Source organism: Myotis brandtii, unplaced genomic scaffold (assembly GCF_000412655.1).
Source record: "Myotis brandtii unplaced genomic scaffold, ASM41265v1 scaffold240, whole genome shotgun sequence".
In the NCBI taxonomy this organism is placed as follows: Eukaryota; Metazoa; Chordata; class Mammalia; order Chiroptera; family Vespertilionidae; genus Myotis; species Myotis brandtii.
Window position 1 is genome coordinate 836,748 of NW_005359064.1, and position 16,437 is coordinate 853,184.

General features: G+C 38.1%; 1 protein-coding gene across 1 annotated transcript in view; it reads left to right on the forward strand.

The window, feature by feature from the left end:
* PTPRM (protein tyrosine phosphatase, receptor type, M) overlaps positions 1 to 16,437 on the forward strand; it is a 465,580-nt gene that overhangs the window by 229,562 nt on the left and 219,581 nt on the right. The window contains exons 11-12 of the mRNA XM_014540254.1: positions 12,341 to 12,614; positions 13,601 to 13,637. Coding sequence (XP_014395740.1) covers positions 12,341 to 12,614; positions 13,601 to 13,637 — 311 coding nt within the window. The remainder of the gene's footprint in view (positions 1 to 12,340; positions 12,615 to 13,600; positions 13,638 to 16,437) is intronic.

Genomic DNA, 16,437 nt, shown 5'->3' on the forward strand with positions numbered 1-16,437 from the left:
GTGTGGTCTAGGCCATCCTGTGGACTCAGAGTCTTTCTATAATGGGAGTTTATATGCAGCTAATATACCTCACAGTGTCATCATGAAGATTACTATAAGTGAAAGTTCTTTTTAAACTGAAGTGCTAAAAAAGGGCAAAACTATCGAACAGACTGTCCAACCTATGAGGGAAGGTGGGGGGCGAGAGGGTAAGAGATCAACAAGGACTTGTATGCATGCATATGGACGTAACCAATGGACACAGACAGTGGGGGGGGGGGGAGGGCATGGGCTGGGGGGTGGGGCCGGCCTGGGGGGGGTAAATGGGGGAAAAAGGAGACTTATTTAATACTTCAAACAATAAAGAATTTAAGTTTAAAAAAGGAAAAAGCTGTAATATTAGATTTGCTTAACAGAATATGTTGACTAGATTGCTATTCAGTCTTTATTCCATTTATTTCTTGCTTTTTGTTAGATGCTTAAAATTTCTAATCATTACTGCCCTTTAAACTTATGCCAATACATTGTGATTATCACTTTAATAGGATCCATGTTCTAACAGTACAGTAACCCATATTTTGACAGTAATTTTTTAAATTGATATTTAGAGAGAGTAAGGAAGAGAGAGAAACATTGATTGTGAGAGAGAAAGATTGATCAGTTGCCTCCCATACACGTCCCGACCGGGGATCTAACCCGCAACCTGGGTATGTGCCCTGACCAGGAAATGAACCGGCCACCCTCTAGTGTACGGGATGACACGCCAACCAATTGAGCCATATACCATCCAGGGCAGCAATAATTTTAGCCACCCTCTAGTGTATGGGATGACACGCCAACAATTGAGCCATATACCATCCAGGGCAGCAATAATTTTATGGAAGCAATAATTTTATGCAAGAAATGTGTTTGGTATTAATAATGTATATTCATTCTGTAAAATTGAAGTTTTAGAAGATCTTTTGTTCCATCAAAACACCGCGGAGATGAGAAGACATTGTTGATTGGAGAAATTACAAAAAAATAGTTATATCCTGGGAGATAAGGTACAGAGATGTTAAGACCATAAAAATGAAACCAACCTCAGCATGGAGCTTGGTGATCCAGCATTTAAATCTGGCCCTTACTTTCTCTGTAATCTTGGGCAAGTTGTGTAACTTTTCTGAGTCGCGTTCTCCTCATCAATTAGATGTGAGTAATACTAATATTAATATCTGCCTTAAAGGGTGGCCAGGAGAATTAATGACATGTAAGAAAGCTGTCAGGACAGCATCAACACAGATATTATCTGATCACTGTAGGAAAGCTTTTCTTATGTATCATTGACACTATTCAGGTCTGCAACGATAAAAACAACTTGTAATAACATGGTGTCTCCTTTCTGCCGTGCGTGTCTTAGGAAACATTCTAAGTTCTAGTACAATATTTCTGAACTTCAGTTATGATCTTCTGAGCAGCTTATGATAGAGGAGTAATAAGTACAATAATAATCATTGTTGCTTGGATTGAGGAGCTCTAATGCGCCAGGCCCATGCCTGGTCCTTTCGGAAATGATTTGTGGCCATCCAGAGCAGATGCTTAGTCAGGTGCCAGCACCCCATGCCCTGATGAAGGAACTCAGACCTGGGGAGGTTAACAGGCATCCTGCTCTGACCCCACGGCTGTGCTCTCTCTGTGCAACCTTACCTGGCCTAGGCCCTAGGAGGTCACATTAGCCAGCAGAAGCTGGTTCCCTCCCAGGAGCTGCAAACCATAAGAGCATCTTAAACCTTTTGGGCTAAATGTTCTTTTGTCACAATTCTTGAACTTTTTGAAAAGGTTCTATCTGTGGCTAAAGTTGTTTAAGGAAAGGAGGTCTAAATAGCTTACTTCCAACCTAAAATGTTTCCCTTTTTCATTAAGGTACACATAATCACAAAGACCAGAATGTCCTTCAGTGGTGAAATTTCAGTTTTATATTACTACATTGGCTTGGGTTTTTATTACTTGTTGTAGCTGAGTTGCTACAACGTGTATTAACAAACGGTGCTGAGTCCCTTATTACCATCACTACCTCCCTTCCCCCACCTAATTTTAGGTGAACTTTATTGTATTAAAAAATAATACTCTGGATTCCTTTACTGCCAAGAAACAAAGATCATTTTTATTAATGTTGCTTTTAGGATGATAATGTCAGTCATCTCTTTGAAAATTCATTTTGGAAACTAAGTTCGTTCTTCAAGACCCTTCAAAAGAAACTTTAAAAATGGCAGGGGAAGATAATAATAATAGAGTAGATGTATTTGAGTTTTTATACAATGAAACTTAATTTAACTTTCCCTCTAACTCCATTTCAGACTTGCTTTTGTTCATAAAAATACAGTGCATAGCTTTTCTTCGCTGATTTAAAAAAAAATTTCTTCCACATAATGTCCTCTGAAGGATTCAGTGTATGAGGCCAGAGCACCAGTGTTATCACCAGGGCAGATGCACAGGGAGAACAGACCCCCAAACTCAGGGGCACACCAGCCAGGCCTCCTGTAGAGAAAGGCCAGCAGCGCAGCTGCCTGTGGACAGGGGAAGCAAGAAATGACCACCTCTCCTAAGAAATAACAAAACACATCTGCAATATTTTGACTTTACCTTAATGATTAAAATGGATATCAAATGAAATGCTAAAATTAAGAAATTATGGATCATTGTATAGAGGAGTAATTACAGGAGGTAGATGGAATAGTTCTCAATTTGCCTGGCAGAGATTCGGGGAGAGGGAGAGGGGACCAGAGACCAGAACTCTGAGTGTTTGCAGGCTGCTCTCCCTGCCCATCCCAAAGAGCAGCAATGCCTCCATTCTTGCTCCTCACCTCAGGCATCACAGGTGGCAGTGGGAGTCAACATAACTCCCCCTAGTTTTCTTGCCCTACAGTGTAGTTCTGCCAGGAGCTGGGCAGTATGGAAATTGTGAGGAAAGATCTTGCTACTTTAGGGTTCCTCTTACAGTTATCGAGGGGCTTGCCAGGACTTCCTGAGCTGGTCCTCCCATGACCTTCAGTCTTCTCTGCTATTGATAAAGCATCATCTTGGGTTCTTGGAAGCTCAGCTGTTCTGGTGAGTCTGATGGGGAAAACTTGGAACTTGCAGAGGTTTTCTTTGTATAAGTGGTGGAGTGAATCGAAGCTACATTGGGAATATAAAGACCTTTAGGCCCTAGCTGGTTTGGCTCAATGGATAGAGTGCCGGCCTATGGACTGAAGGGTCCTAGTTTGGATTCATGTCAAGGGCATGTACCTCAGTTGCAGGCTCAAACCCTGGCCCCAGTCGGGGCATGTGCAGGAGAGACAACCAATCAATGTGTCTCTCTCAGATGTTTCTCTCTCTGTGTCTCTCCCTCTCCCTCTCCCTTCCATTCTCTCTAAAAAACAATAGAAAAATGTCCTCAGGTAAGGATTAACAAAAAAATAAAATAAAATAAAACCTCTTTATTTTGGGGAGAAAGTTGGTGTCTGTAGGCAGTGCAGGAGCAGCCTTCAGATGTTCCTAGCAGTAGGAATGTTTAGGCATGAAGTTCAGGACAGATGTCCTCAATGAAGCAGATGCTGCAAGAGATTTCGTTGTACACATTGACACTCTTCCGTGTGTCCAGTCACACTTTGTGCAATCTTTTCTGAGATCCTCATCACAATAGTTCTTGGCTTTAGTGACCTGTTTCTAACACCCTCAGGCTGGGCTTCTTGAGGACAAGGACAGTCTGTGCCTTATTCCTCTTTTTACTCTTCCCTGTGTGCACAGGGCTTGATACCTGATAAATACTCTAGAATAGAATGATGGAAGAAACATGAATGAAATAATTTTCATTTGTTGATTTTACAACTTGCCTGATCTTGTACCAGGAATTATAAAATATTAGACCTGAAAAGGACATTAGTGGTCAGTCGACAATAGTGGCAAAGCTGGAACCAGTTGCCTGTGGTGTGTGACTCCGGTTCAGCATTCTCTGCATGCACCTGCTTTGGTGCACCTGCCTCTTTGACGGTGGCATTTGCATTTCAGCTCACCTGGCCTGCAGTATCGCTACTTTTAGGAACGGAAATATTCTGAATTGAATGTAATACAAACATATAATAATTAAGATATCCAATGTGGCTTTAATAGTATTCAGTTTCTCTTTTTATTCAAATCACTAGCACTATAAGAGAAAATGCTTTGTGTCAACAAGTAAAAGAAAGTTAAAATTTATTAAAAAGAGAAAATGTTTTAATAATAGTAGCTGACCTTGAATTATAATTTTTATGCAATTGTGATGAATAAATTAGGATAAACTTTAGTGCAATAAAATATGCAAAGAAAAATGTCTTTGTTAAAAAGGGGAGAAGTCACTCTTAAAGATGTTCCATTAGGACTAATTTACTAGAAATGTGGCGCCTGTTGTGAAGATTAATAACAGGTGGCCTTTACGGAGTTTCTCAGCCTGAGTCTAATGTCCTAGTTGCTCTTTTATTATCCCAAACCTCCATAACTAAAGGATTTTTTCTTCTTGCCTTTTGTTCACAATATGGAACTATAATTGAGTTCATATTTCTCGCCCAACCTTTCAGCTATAATTAATATTTTATTATATCAGATTTTAACACTAACTAGCAGAGCAGCAGGATATTGGCCTGCATGCTCAGGCATGCTTCACATACACACACACACACACACACACAGTAGTAACTTACAGATGCTACGCAGGCTCCTTGTGATGAATTATGGCTGAGAGAACATAAAGTATATTTGTGATGCCCTGCAAATATTCCACAGCAATTTATAGCCAATCGTATAAAAAAATCAGGACAAAGAGAAATTAAAGTTGCTAACACAGAATATTCAGTCCCACAGATCTATTTATGCTGTGTGTGCTATGCAGTACCCATTGTCTGTGGAAAACGAGTTATCAGTCCTCGATTATGGTTCAGTGAACAGGACTATGTTAGGTCAGCCCCTCTCAGCTCCAGTGTTACATGAAGGACTCCAAGGAATCCTAGTCATGATAACAAACATAACCTTTCTTCCTAATTATAAACTGGTGGCAAAACTTTTAAAAATTAGTTCAATTGTACCAGGTTTTTGTATTAAATAGGTTGTCATTTTAGTAAATGCTGACAGGTTTAGGAATAGAATAAGCAGGAAGTAAATTCTGTGTTGTTACATGGCAACGAACCTTAATTAAACATTTATTTCTCATGCATTGCATATAGTTTATACTTTCATTTGCCCTCATCCACAAATATTAATCTTCAGGATGATATTAACACTAATCTCTATTTTTTAGAATAGATGGTTTTTACCAAAAATTGCAAATCAAGCTAAAGGTCACTATAGGTACCATGAAATGAACACTATTCTAAGTCCTTGAAATAGTCAGAAGTGCCCACTGTGAAGTTTTAGCAAAGCAACAACAAAATGGATTATTACATTCCTCTCTCACTCAGCCACCTGTTCTGTTATCCAGTGGGATAACCCTCCAATAGTTTATGCTGATAAGAAGTAGAATAAGTGAATAAGAAAAATAGATGTACAACTAAGGGTTTAATCTGGAAATGAATTAGGATAGAAATTTTTAAGTCAACTTCAAATCTGCAGCAGGCTCTCCCTCAGAGTTTTCAAAGTTTGAAAAGACCAAAAACATTTTATCACAGGCCTCTAGTTCTATATAAATGGAGATTTCCTATTCTCCATGTGGAAGCCTTAAAGTGTTGTTATAGAAAAGCATAGCATAAGTTAAACTTTAAGTTAAATTTCATTCCCTAAGAAAGTCATGATATAGTGATGTCACATCTTTGGCAGATTCATCTTCACTGTGGATTGTGCCTTCATATTGCAAATGCTGCAGGAAGATTTTATGTTACTTTAAATTCCAGAATAATGGTGGAACCAGGCTAGGAATGGTGTGACTTTAATAAACTATGGGAGAATGACTAACACATTAAAAGGATAATAGAATTCTAATTCAGCTCACTAAGCTAGAAACTTCTGCTTGGTTTTTATTCTTGAGGATTTGTGGGGGTTTTAATCACTTTTTAAAGAAAAAAAACATTAAAAAAACATCAAACAGTGAGATTTTCAAATCTACTTTTGAGATTACAATTGTGGTTGCAAAGCTTTTATAAAGTTCATTAGTGAAATGATGGTAATTGTACAAATGAAAAACCTATCAGTCTTAAAGTCCTGGCAAGGTACCATTGACCTAGGTGCCAATAATGTGTTAATCTCCATCAGAGAGACAGCAGTGTGTGGCAATTGGTCAGCAGATAAGATTTAGCTATTTTTCATTAGTGCTTGAACTTTGATAAAGGGAAATAGAAAAGAGCTTCTTGACCTTTCAGGGCTTAAATTATTAAAGAGCAAATAGATTTGAGGTCGGGATGCTTGCAAATCGAATTTGTCTTGCGAGCAAGGATGAAAAGACATTTTGAGTTTGAAATTGCTCTAGTCAACTTAGTTCTTCCTTTAATATATCTGAAGATGAGTAGATGGTAGCCATTTAAAAAGTAATATATCTGCCCTGGCCGGTTTTGCTCAGTGGATAGAGCATCGGCCTATGGACTGAGGGGTCCCAGGTTCGATTCCCGTCAAGGGCATGTGCCTTGGTTGCGGGCACATCCCCAGTGGGGGGTGTGCAGGAGGCAGCAGCTGATCGATTCTCTCTCATTGATGTTTCTAACTCTCTAGCCCTCTTCCTTCCTCTCTGTAGAAAATCAATAGAATATATTTTTTTTAAAAAAGTAATATATCTGGAATACAGTACATAGTTTAACATACCAGCTGGCTAAAATGGAGGCCCATTGCATGATCATTTAATTCTCAAATTTTCATCTAACCTTCATAAAATCATTGCTTAGAAAAGTTAATTTTATTCATCCATAGTCTGATGGTATTTAAATTACAAGACAAAATTTTCTTTTATTAGGAAATGTCAAATGTCATAGTGTTCTAGTTAAAGTAGATCAGGGCCTGGCACAGAGTAGGTGCTAAAAATATTTAGTCAGTACAGTAGTAAACAGATACACAGCACACATAGTAGCAAAGTTAGGGGGAAATGATGGAAAGTGAGAAATGGAGGTGGCAAAGAGGGTAGAGAAAGCAGAGATGCAGCTTTTGATGTTCTCAAGGTTCGTTATTTCATTGTGGGCTATCCAAGATAAACTTACAATTATACCAGCATCCTTCATATCAAAAAACTTTTCTCATGGTAATTTCCTCTTCTATTAGCTCTTGGGTATTCAGGAAATGAATACAAAATAAACTTAGTATTGAATTGTAGTTAAGCAAAGCATATTTGTGAATACCAGTGTAATTCTTCCTTACTACTACATATAATATAGAGAGAATAGAAATTACTTCCGGATTATATTATGCTTTCAAAAATATGTATTTCATGACCACTTCATTCTAAGTGTCATGAAATTCAGAAATGATTAAATCATAGACCTCCTCCTCCAGGAACTTATAAGACTTTTGAAAATATTGATAAAAAGGACACAAATAGCTCCAAGCCTTTACGGAAAACATGTTTCTGGGAGTTTGGCGCAGAGCACGAGTGCAATGAAATGGGGGAAGAGATTGTAAATCCCTGAGAGAGGTCATGAAAGGACCTCGGACTTTTTATGAGGTAAGGTCATCTGCTGAGAGCGACAAAAGATTTCCGTGTGTTGGGAAAAACAGCATTTAAATAACAAACTCAGGTCCAGGCCAGGGTGAAGGAATAGAGGAAAGATGTTTGTGGTAGGAGAATTCCAGACTCGGATCTGTGAAAGGTCCAGAGTGGCTCTGCTAATCTTTTATCTAGCAGTTAGAATCAGGAGAGCGCTCCCTGCAGGTTGAGAAGTGAGTGATCACTGTCCCATGTGCCATTGATGAGGTTTCTGGGAGGGAGCAGGAGTTGGAGAAGACACCAGCCTGTCACTGCAGATCCTGGAGTCTCCATCCTGGAAATCGTTAATGACACAATTAGTACAGATGGGAGAAGAAATTGAGGTCAAAGGTATAATTACCATCTATGGCTCCCTTGATTTGATAAATCAGAGAGAATTTCTCTACACAATACTCAAATTGGTTATGAGGAAGTAGAAAATTCCTGTCTTAACCAGGAATTTTTAGCAGGCCATGCTAGTACTGTACTGTCTTGCTGATGGTCAAGAAATGACATCTACTTAAATTTTTAGCAGGCCATGCTAGTACTGTCTTGCTGATGGTCAAGAAATGACATCTACTTAATTAGCTTTGTGCTCCAAATGAATGAACACTTAACCATTGAATTTTAGTTTTCTCATCTTAAAATGGGAAAATAAAACCTGCATGTGGGAGCCCTGGCTGGGGAGCTCAGTTGGTTAGAGCATCTCCCATTATGTCAAGGTTGCAAGTTCCATCCCCAGTCAGGGCATATACAAGAATCAACAGATAAATGTATCAATAAGTGGAACAACAAATTTATGTTTCTCTCTCTCTTTCTCTCTCTCTCTCTCTCTCTCTCTCTCTCTCTCTCTCCCTCCCTCCCTCCCCACTTCCTCTCTTTCTCTAAAATCAATAAATAATTTTATAAACTAAAATAAAAAGGTGGCCTAGTATTTCTTGTATAGAATTATTCCCCAGGTATATTCATATTTCCACTTCCTGGAAGTTGTTAAAGTGAAATTTTGAAATTCATATAATATAGAAAATAAATTGGAAAAACTGACTGGTAGAAGGAGCCAATTCTGTCAATTATTTTATTTAATGGAGAATCCCTTTGAAAAGCAATTGATTCCTTTAATATATCCTTTTTGTGGTAATAATTTTTATATGCTGCATAAAAAATTACGAATAAAAAATATAAAATGCGTCGTAGAAATCCATCTAATTATCTCATTTCATAAGAAAAAAATAAGACCCAAAGAAATTCATTTAAAACCTCAGTTGTTGGCAGAATTAGGGTTAGAGCCTAGATTGATGTATATGCCATGGTCTCCCACCCCTATTAAATGCATTTTAAGAGAAAAGTCACACTTTCTCACTGCTGTTTGTATTTATTGGCATAACTTCTTTCTGGGCCAGCTGTCACCTGTGATGAAGCTATGGTCTTTTGCTTTGGCCTTGACTCTTTACTCTTGCTATTCTGTGATCTGATACTCTTGTTAATATTTGTTGAATAATCAACTATACCAAAACTTCATAGCTATAAACAACCTTTCTATTTTGTCATGATTTGGGGGCCAGGAAAAGCTTGACTGGGAAGTTCCTACTTGGGGTCCCTAATGGTCTGCTATCATCTGAAGGCTCAGTGGTGTGGCCTTCCAAGATGGCACACATACATGGCTGTTGGTGATGCTGACTGTTGACTAAGAGCTATTCCAAACTGCCATGCAGAGTACCTGCCTGTGGCCTCCCTAGGGTGGGAGGTCCAGTGTCATTGGACCACCTACATGGTGCCTGGCTATTTTTCCCAGCTAACTTCCCTGGGGAACCAGACTGAAGATTCCTGGCCTTCTCTGACCAAAGCCTTGAGATTTACGCATTGTCTCTCTGTTATACTCTGTTGGCTGAATGTAGTAATTAAGGTTGGCCAACCCAATTCTTGATGGGAGAAATTTTAAATAATTTGCAAATATAGATATAGATATAGATATAGATATAGATATAGATATAGATATAGATATAGATATATTTTTTAAATCCTCACCTTTATTGTTTTAGAGAGAAAGGGAAGGAAGGAGGGAGGGTGGAATATTGATCAGTTGCCTCCCATTTTCTCCCTGATTGGTGATCAAACCTGCAAACTAGGTATGTGCTCTGATTAGGAATCAAACCCACAACCTTTTTGGCATGGGACGACATATCAACTAACTGAACCACTGGCTAAGCTGAAGATATAAAGTAGCCACATCTGACTGTAGCTGTAAGAAGTCAGGGAGAAAGGGTAAGAAATCAAACTCCACTTTACCTCTATTGTGTTCCTTTTGTGTTGGATACATCATTCAGTTAGAATTCTACCAGATTTGTAGAGCATCTATACTAATAATAGAGGAATATGCAAATTGTCTGGGACTCTGTCACAGTAACGACCAAATAGCAGGCTGCATGGGGCAACAAGGCCAGCATGGGGGTTAGTGAGGGACGACCAGAGGACTGAACATCAGGCTGCGTCTGGTGACGAGGCCGGCAGAGGGGGCAATTGGGGTGAACAGGCTTGCAGAGGGGGGCAGTTGGGGGCGACCAGGCCAGCAGGGGGGGCAGTTGGGGGCAACAAGGCTGTCAGGGGAGGCAGTAAGAGGCAACCAGGCCGGCAGGTAGAGGTGGTTAGGGGTGATCAGGCTGGCAGGGGAGACAGTTAAGGGTGATCAGGCAGGCAGGCAGGTGAGAAGTTAGGATCCAGCGGTCCTGGATTGTGAGAGGGATGTCTGACTGCCAGTTTAGGTCTGATCCCTGGGATCGGCAGTCAGACATCCCCCGAGGGGTCCCGGATTGGAAAAGGTGCAGGCTAGGCTGAGGGGACCCCCCACACCATGCACAAATTTCGTGCACCGGGCCTCTAGTGTTATATAACCAAAGTCTCTGATGTTAGGAAGTGAGAGTTGTATTACTTTTTTTTTTTAAGTTTACATCACTGCTCAGAATTCACTGTATCATTACACTGTAAACATGCTGGACTATCTGTGTTCTGAGCAATCATTTTGATGTTCTACATCTACAACAATTGATTTTTGTTTAGACAGAATTTTTTGTTTTAGACAGAATTTAAACTGAAGGGCAGCTAACATTGCATTACACTAATGCGCTAAGTGGTTGTACTCCAGAAACAGGTAATTTCACTGAGTCCAAATTCAGAGTTCACAGGGACGAGAGCCCAAAGAGGGACCTCTCTAGGCCTTCCCCAGGCCTGTGGGCATGGTAGGCATTAATGAGTTCTCAATACTGAGCAACTCCGGCATTACAGCATTGTTCAATGGAGAAACAGTGCTTCTCTAGTATGGTAAGAAAAAGATACATCTTTTTGCCAGAAGGACTTGAATTGAGTTTGGATTGTTTTTTTGTTTGTTTTGTTTTGTTTTAATTTATTTTTATTTTTGAAAGTATTAACAGATGTTCTGCTTTTTCCCCCCATTAACCTCCTTCACTCCGCTCCAGCCCCCTCTCCAGCCATACCTTCGCCACACTATTATCTGTGTCCATGCATACAAGTTCCTTGGTTGATCTCTTGCCCCTTCCCCTCTTCCCTCTGAGATTCATCTGTCTATTGCGTCCTTCCATGTCTCTGGATCTATTTTATTTGTCAGATTATTTTGTTCATTAGATTCCACATATAAGTGAGGTCATGTGGTATTTGTCTTTCTCTGACTGGCTTATTGGATTCAATTTTTGAAAGCTGTTATCAAGGTTTAGTTTTTCTCAGTATTAGAAACTTTTTTTCAACAAAATGCACAATTATTCATCATTCTAGTAAATGTATATATCTTATTAAGTTTGTCCTTTTCAGCTTTTTTTCCATTCTCTTCAGGTTACTTCAAAATTCAAAGACATTGGAGGGGCAGGGAAGGGAAGGTGGGAAATCCACTCCTTCATGAGGTATCTATCCTTGCAGGCATCTTCGAAGGATGATCATTTCCATCTTATCGTTATATATAATTCAGGAAGCCCTGTTCATCACTTACTCTTAGAAACTGCTTATAACTCCAAGGCCTTGGCATTTGAAATTCCAGTCCTTTTATCTGATATTCTTGTGCCATCTCTTTCCTCTGCCTGAATATGGGAAGGGCAAAGGAATATAAGAAAATATTGAAGTCAAACCTTAGTAACATGAGTCATTACACATTATACTTTCTGACTTGTTAAAACTTCACATGAATTCATACAAGTGTCATTGATGAAAATAATACATTGCCTTTAAAAATAAACTTACAGTTAATATAAGTCTGTTTATTAGGTAAACTAGATTAATTTTCTACACCAAGCATGTCAAACTCATGGTCCATGGTTCACATGCCTCATTTAGTTGGCTGGTGTTAGCCTTTGAGTTTGAAATGCTTGGTCTACACATTCATCCTCGATCACATGTAAGAAAAGTAGTATTTTAGTGTCCAGCTCCCATAAACAGCGGAGATTGTTATGTAAAACTTCAGTAATTATGTGAATTTTGTTTCCCTCAATAGATTGTATTATTTGGGACGAGAGTTGTGTGAAAGATTAAGCACTTTCCCTTTCTCATTGAGCAAGTGCTTTGTGAGTGTCCATTATGTACTAAGCACTTATTATTGACTATATCCTATATATTGTTTATTTTGGATATCCTGTGGGTCCACACAATCAGAGGCAAAGGGCATAAGCTCAGTTATTATAAAATATCACTGATAATTCTCTCCTTTTTTAGTGTCTACCAAATAGTTGTTGAGGAAGAACGTTCTCGAAGAACTAAAAAGACAACAGAAATCTTAAAGTGCTACCCAGTGCCAATTCACTTCCAGAACGCCTCTATCCTGAACTCACAGTACTACTTTGCTGCAGAATTCCCAGCAAACAGCCTGCAAGCAGCTCAGCCTTTTACTATTGGTGATAACAAGACATACAATGGATACTGGAACACTCCTCTTCTCCCCCATAAAAGCTACAGAATTTATTTCCAAGCTGCTAGCAGAGCCAATGGGGTAAGTTATATAGATGGCTGTTCACTTAGGCTATTTAGGGTTATGAATGTGAACATAGACTAAGTAAGAAAGTAGTAAGAAATAGTTATGCTTTTGTGTGTTTTGACTGAAACAAATGTGGGGTTTTTTTCCACTTTTTAAAATTATTTTCACCTACAGAAATGTATGGGAAGAAATGAATATATTCATATTTGTTTTGGTAAAAAAGAATATATTGTCAACATGATGGTTTTTATTTTCAGATTTTACTTATTATGAAAAGTTGGCTAGTAATTCTGCTTAGCTTACTATTTTACAGGAAAATAGTATAGCTACAACACATACATTCAACTCATTTAAACTCTTGTGAGATTCACAACATCTGTCTTTTCAGCATATTCTGTCCCGTTTCTTCAAATCCACAAGAGTTTATGCTTCCTATAACTGTGACTAAATTAGGTACCTTTTTTTCCAAAGAGAAAACAGCTTTAAAAAGATGAGATGTTAACAAAATAAAATCTATCGAGTTGTTTTGAAAAGTTTCCCTTTCCTGTTCAGACCAATGCAGAACTCTGATAAGATAGTACAGTCTCCTAGAAGGCAGGTTTCCCAGATGTGACCATGGTTTGCCTCCTGCACAGCAAGGGTCTGGGTGTCCTCCCTGACTTGACCTTGCCTGTGAAGACAGAGGACATCTGGGACAGAGATCTCCAGCAGTGCTTGCACAGGGAGCAAGTGAGGGTCTGCAGGAGGAGGCCAGGGGCCACCAGGCAGAGACATTTTTGAGTTAGCTCCTTGCTCCTTATCTGCTCCAGAAATGCCCACCCCATCTGGGCTGGAGCCAGAAGGTGTATCTGAGCTTGGTTCAAGGAGTGACCATCATGTGATTAATGCTACTCTAGGACTAATGAGACCTTTCATTAACAGTTTTTACATAGAACTGCAGATACTTGCATTTGTTTTAAATAAAACATGAATAGTGATTTCCCCCTCTTTATTTGACACAGGAAACCAAAATAGACTGTGTTCGAGTGGCCACAAAAGGTAGGTTGAAATTGTGGAATGCTCTCCTAATGTATTTCCTTTAAGATTTTAGAGGGTATTTCAAAACTTCTTGGAATATTAAATTCATTGAAATGTGTGCATGTGTGTGTGCATGTAGGTATGTATTAGGAACTAATGGCAGTTAATATTGACTGGCAGTTAACATTAACATTAAAATGCTTCTTAAAATAAGTGGTCCAAGCAGTTTTCAATGGTTATCTTTTAAAACTTAAAATAAAATTTTATCTGATCTCAGTATACTTCTTAAACCATAGTACCACATGTAGTACTACTATATCTAGTGACTCTTCATACACAGAGTAGTAAAATACTGCTGTCATTTTTAAAGAATTATCTAGTTATAGTAGTTCTATAGAGTCTGCATGGGATTTTTTGTTTGTTTGTTTGTTTTCTGATGATGTGTGTCTCCTTGAACCCAGTAACCAAGTGATGTTATTGTGAAACTTCTGTTTCCCATGCCTGGTTCAAATCCTGGGAAATGTGATCAAGGATGAGCTGTAGAAATGCCTAGAGCCAACCACCAAGCTTACCACATGGCACCTGCTAAACAAGAAAGCCCAGTTGTGTGTGTGTCGGAGCTGTTATGTCCTTGTGTCCACCTTGCAGTGGGATTTTAACCATCACATGTGGTTAACATGTGATGGTATGACAACAAAATTTGCAAAATGTAAAATGCTGCATTAAAATGAGGCATTATAAATTAACACTTGGAATTAAATACACCCCTTCAGACATTAGAGTAACCATGTGACAATGAGCTCGTTCTGTGTGTTTAATTTAGATATGACGGCAAGAAGGCGTCACTGGGTCTGTGGCACTAGATTTACTCAGATAATAGGTAGTAGTCACTTGAGTTCTGTCGGATAAAAATATCTTGTTTTCATTGTTCAACTGTCAGGCAACATAGTTTAAGTGTATTATGGATGTCCACCTGCATTTTCAAAATTCTCATTGAATTCTTATTTATGAAGAGACATGACTTTTTATTCAGCTTGCTTGACAAATATTTCATAGTTTCATATTATGTGCCAGGCATTGTGTGAGGTACTCACCCCATTTATATTTTCTTGGTCCTCATGGGTTCATAGTTTTATTTCTAAGAATCTATATTGATTTATAAATACTAAATTTTTCATATGTTGTATGTGATTAGTGCCTTTGTTTATAGGAATAAATTAGCAATTAATGAAATTAAAGATATTGATGAGTCTTGTAAACTATAATATGCTATTAACTATTAATTATTACAGTATGATAGGGCCCATGAATGGGGTATTGATGATCTTAGACCTCCAGGTCATTGCCCATGCTCAAATTGCTTTATTGAATTCTACATCGTTGAGGTCTCAAAAAGTAAATCAATTTCCAGAGTGCCTAATTTATAATGCCTTATGTTTAACATCAGAGCTGAAAATCACTTTAATACATGTGTTCTCCTTTATTTCTTTAACATTACTGTGAAAAGGACACAGATATTGCTATTTTTTTAAGATGAAGAAAATGTATATTTTGGGAGACAAGTTGACGTACCAAGGTCACTCAGCTAATAACCAATGATTATGGGCTTGATCCCAAGTGTTTGAACTCCTACCCCTGATGTTCCACTGTAGCTCATGGCTTTCACCCAACAGATCCTCTCGCCAGTTATAGACTTGCATTGTATAAGTATCTGTCCTCCTCTTTATTATAATTAAGTCACTGACCAGTTAGTTTACTCTGAAAACAATGAAATATCTGGCATGTTCATCTACATATTTAAATAATTATATAAAGAGCACACTAGTAAATACAGAAATCTGAGGATTGCTATTTTCACAATAGATTGAATTAGACAGTGATTTTGGAGCATTTTCTTCCATCAGTTAGATTTAATCAATATTGTAATTTGCTTTTCAATTCACCAAAGGATGATTAGGCAGTCAGATGACCTGATTGACTAAATAGTCCCGTCTCAGATTTTCTGAGCCACTTGCAAAAATTTACACAGCAACAAACTCTATCCAAATAATCTGTTTAGGTGTAGGAGGGAAACAAATTTTAATATTCATTACATAACATTGTCATTTCTAGTCATAAAATCATAATACAGGAGGAAACCTTGGGAGATATTCTCCTTCCAGGCAAAACTACACTATTTAGTACTATTTTATTTTATTAATTTCTACATGTACAGGTGCAGCAACCTCCCTTTCCAGCACAGTTTAATGTTTTACCACCTTCATAATCACATCATTTTTCCTTATTCACACTAAAAATTATTTTTGCAGTGTGGGAAGCATTTCCATCTTGACTACTTAGTCATAACAGAGAAATAGTCAGGTCTAATAACTTTATTGGCACCATATAATAAAGATGTTTGAAATTTAAAACAGTTCAAATACCTATTTTTGCCACATATTGCTGACAGTGTGGTGGCTTAATTAAATTTTTAGATACTAAACCATTTTCCTAAGCAATGTTTTGAATTTATAGACTTCAGTGTTCTCATGAAACAACTATTGACAAGTATCTTTATATTAAATGTATGGAGGTGGGTATTTCTTCACAGGGAACTAATTTATAATTTCAAGTATGAGGATGTCTCTTAAAGATATATTTCATACTATTTATAAATTTAATGTTTTGCTTATTTTAATCATATACCAAGGGTGTATTTTGACACTAATCATCTCAAATATAAAGCCTCATGAAAAATAGGCACAGGAAAAAACCTAAGGTATGTTATTTTATATCTTCATGTATGGGAGATTGCCTATATTTTTATGTATCCTCCTTCAAT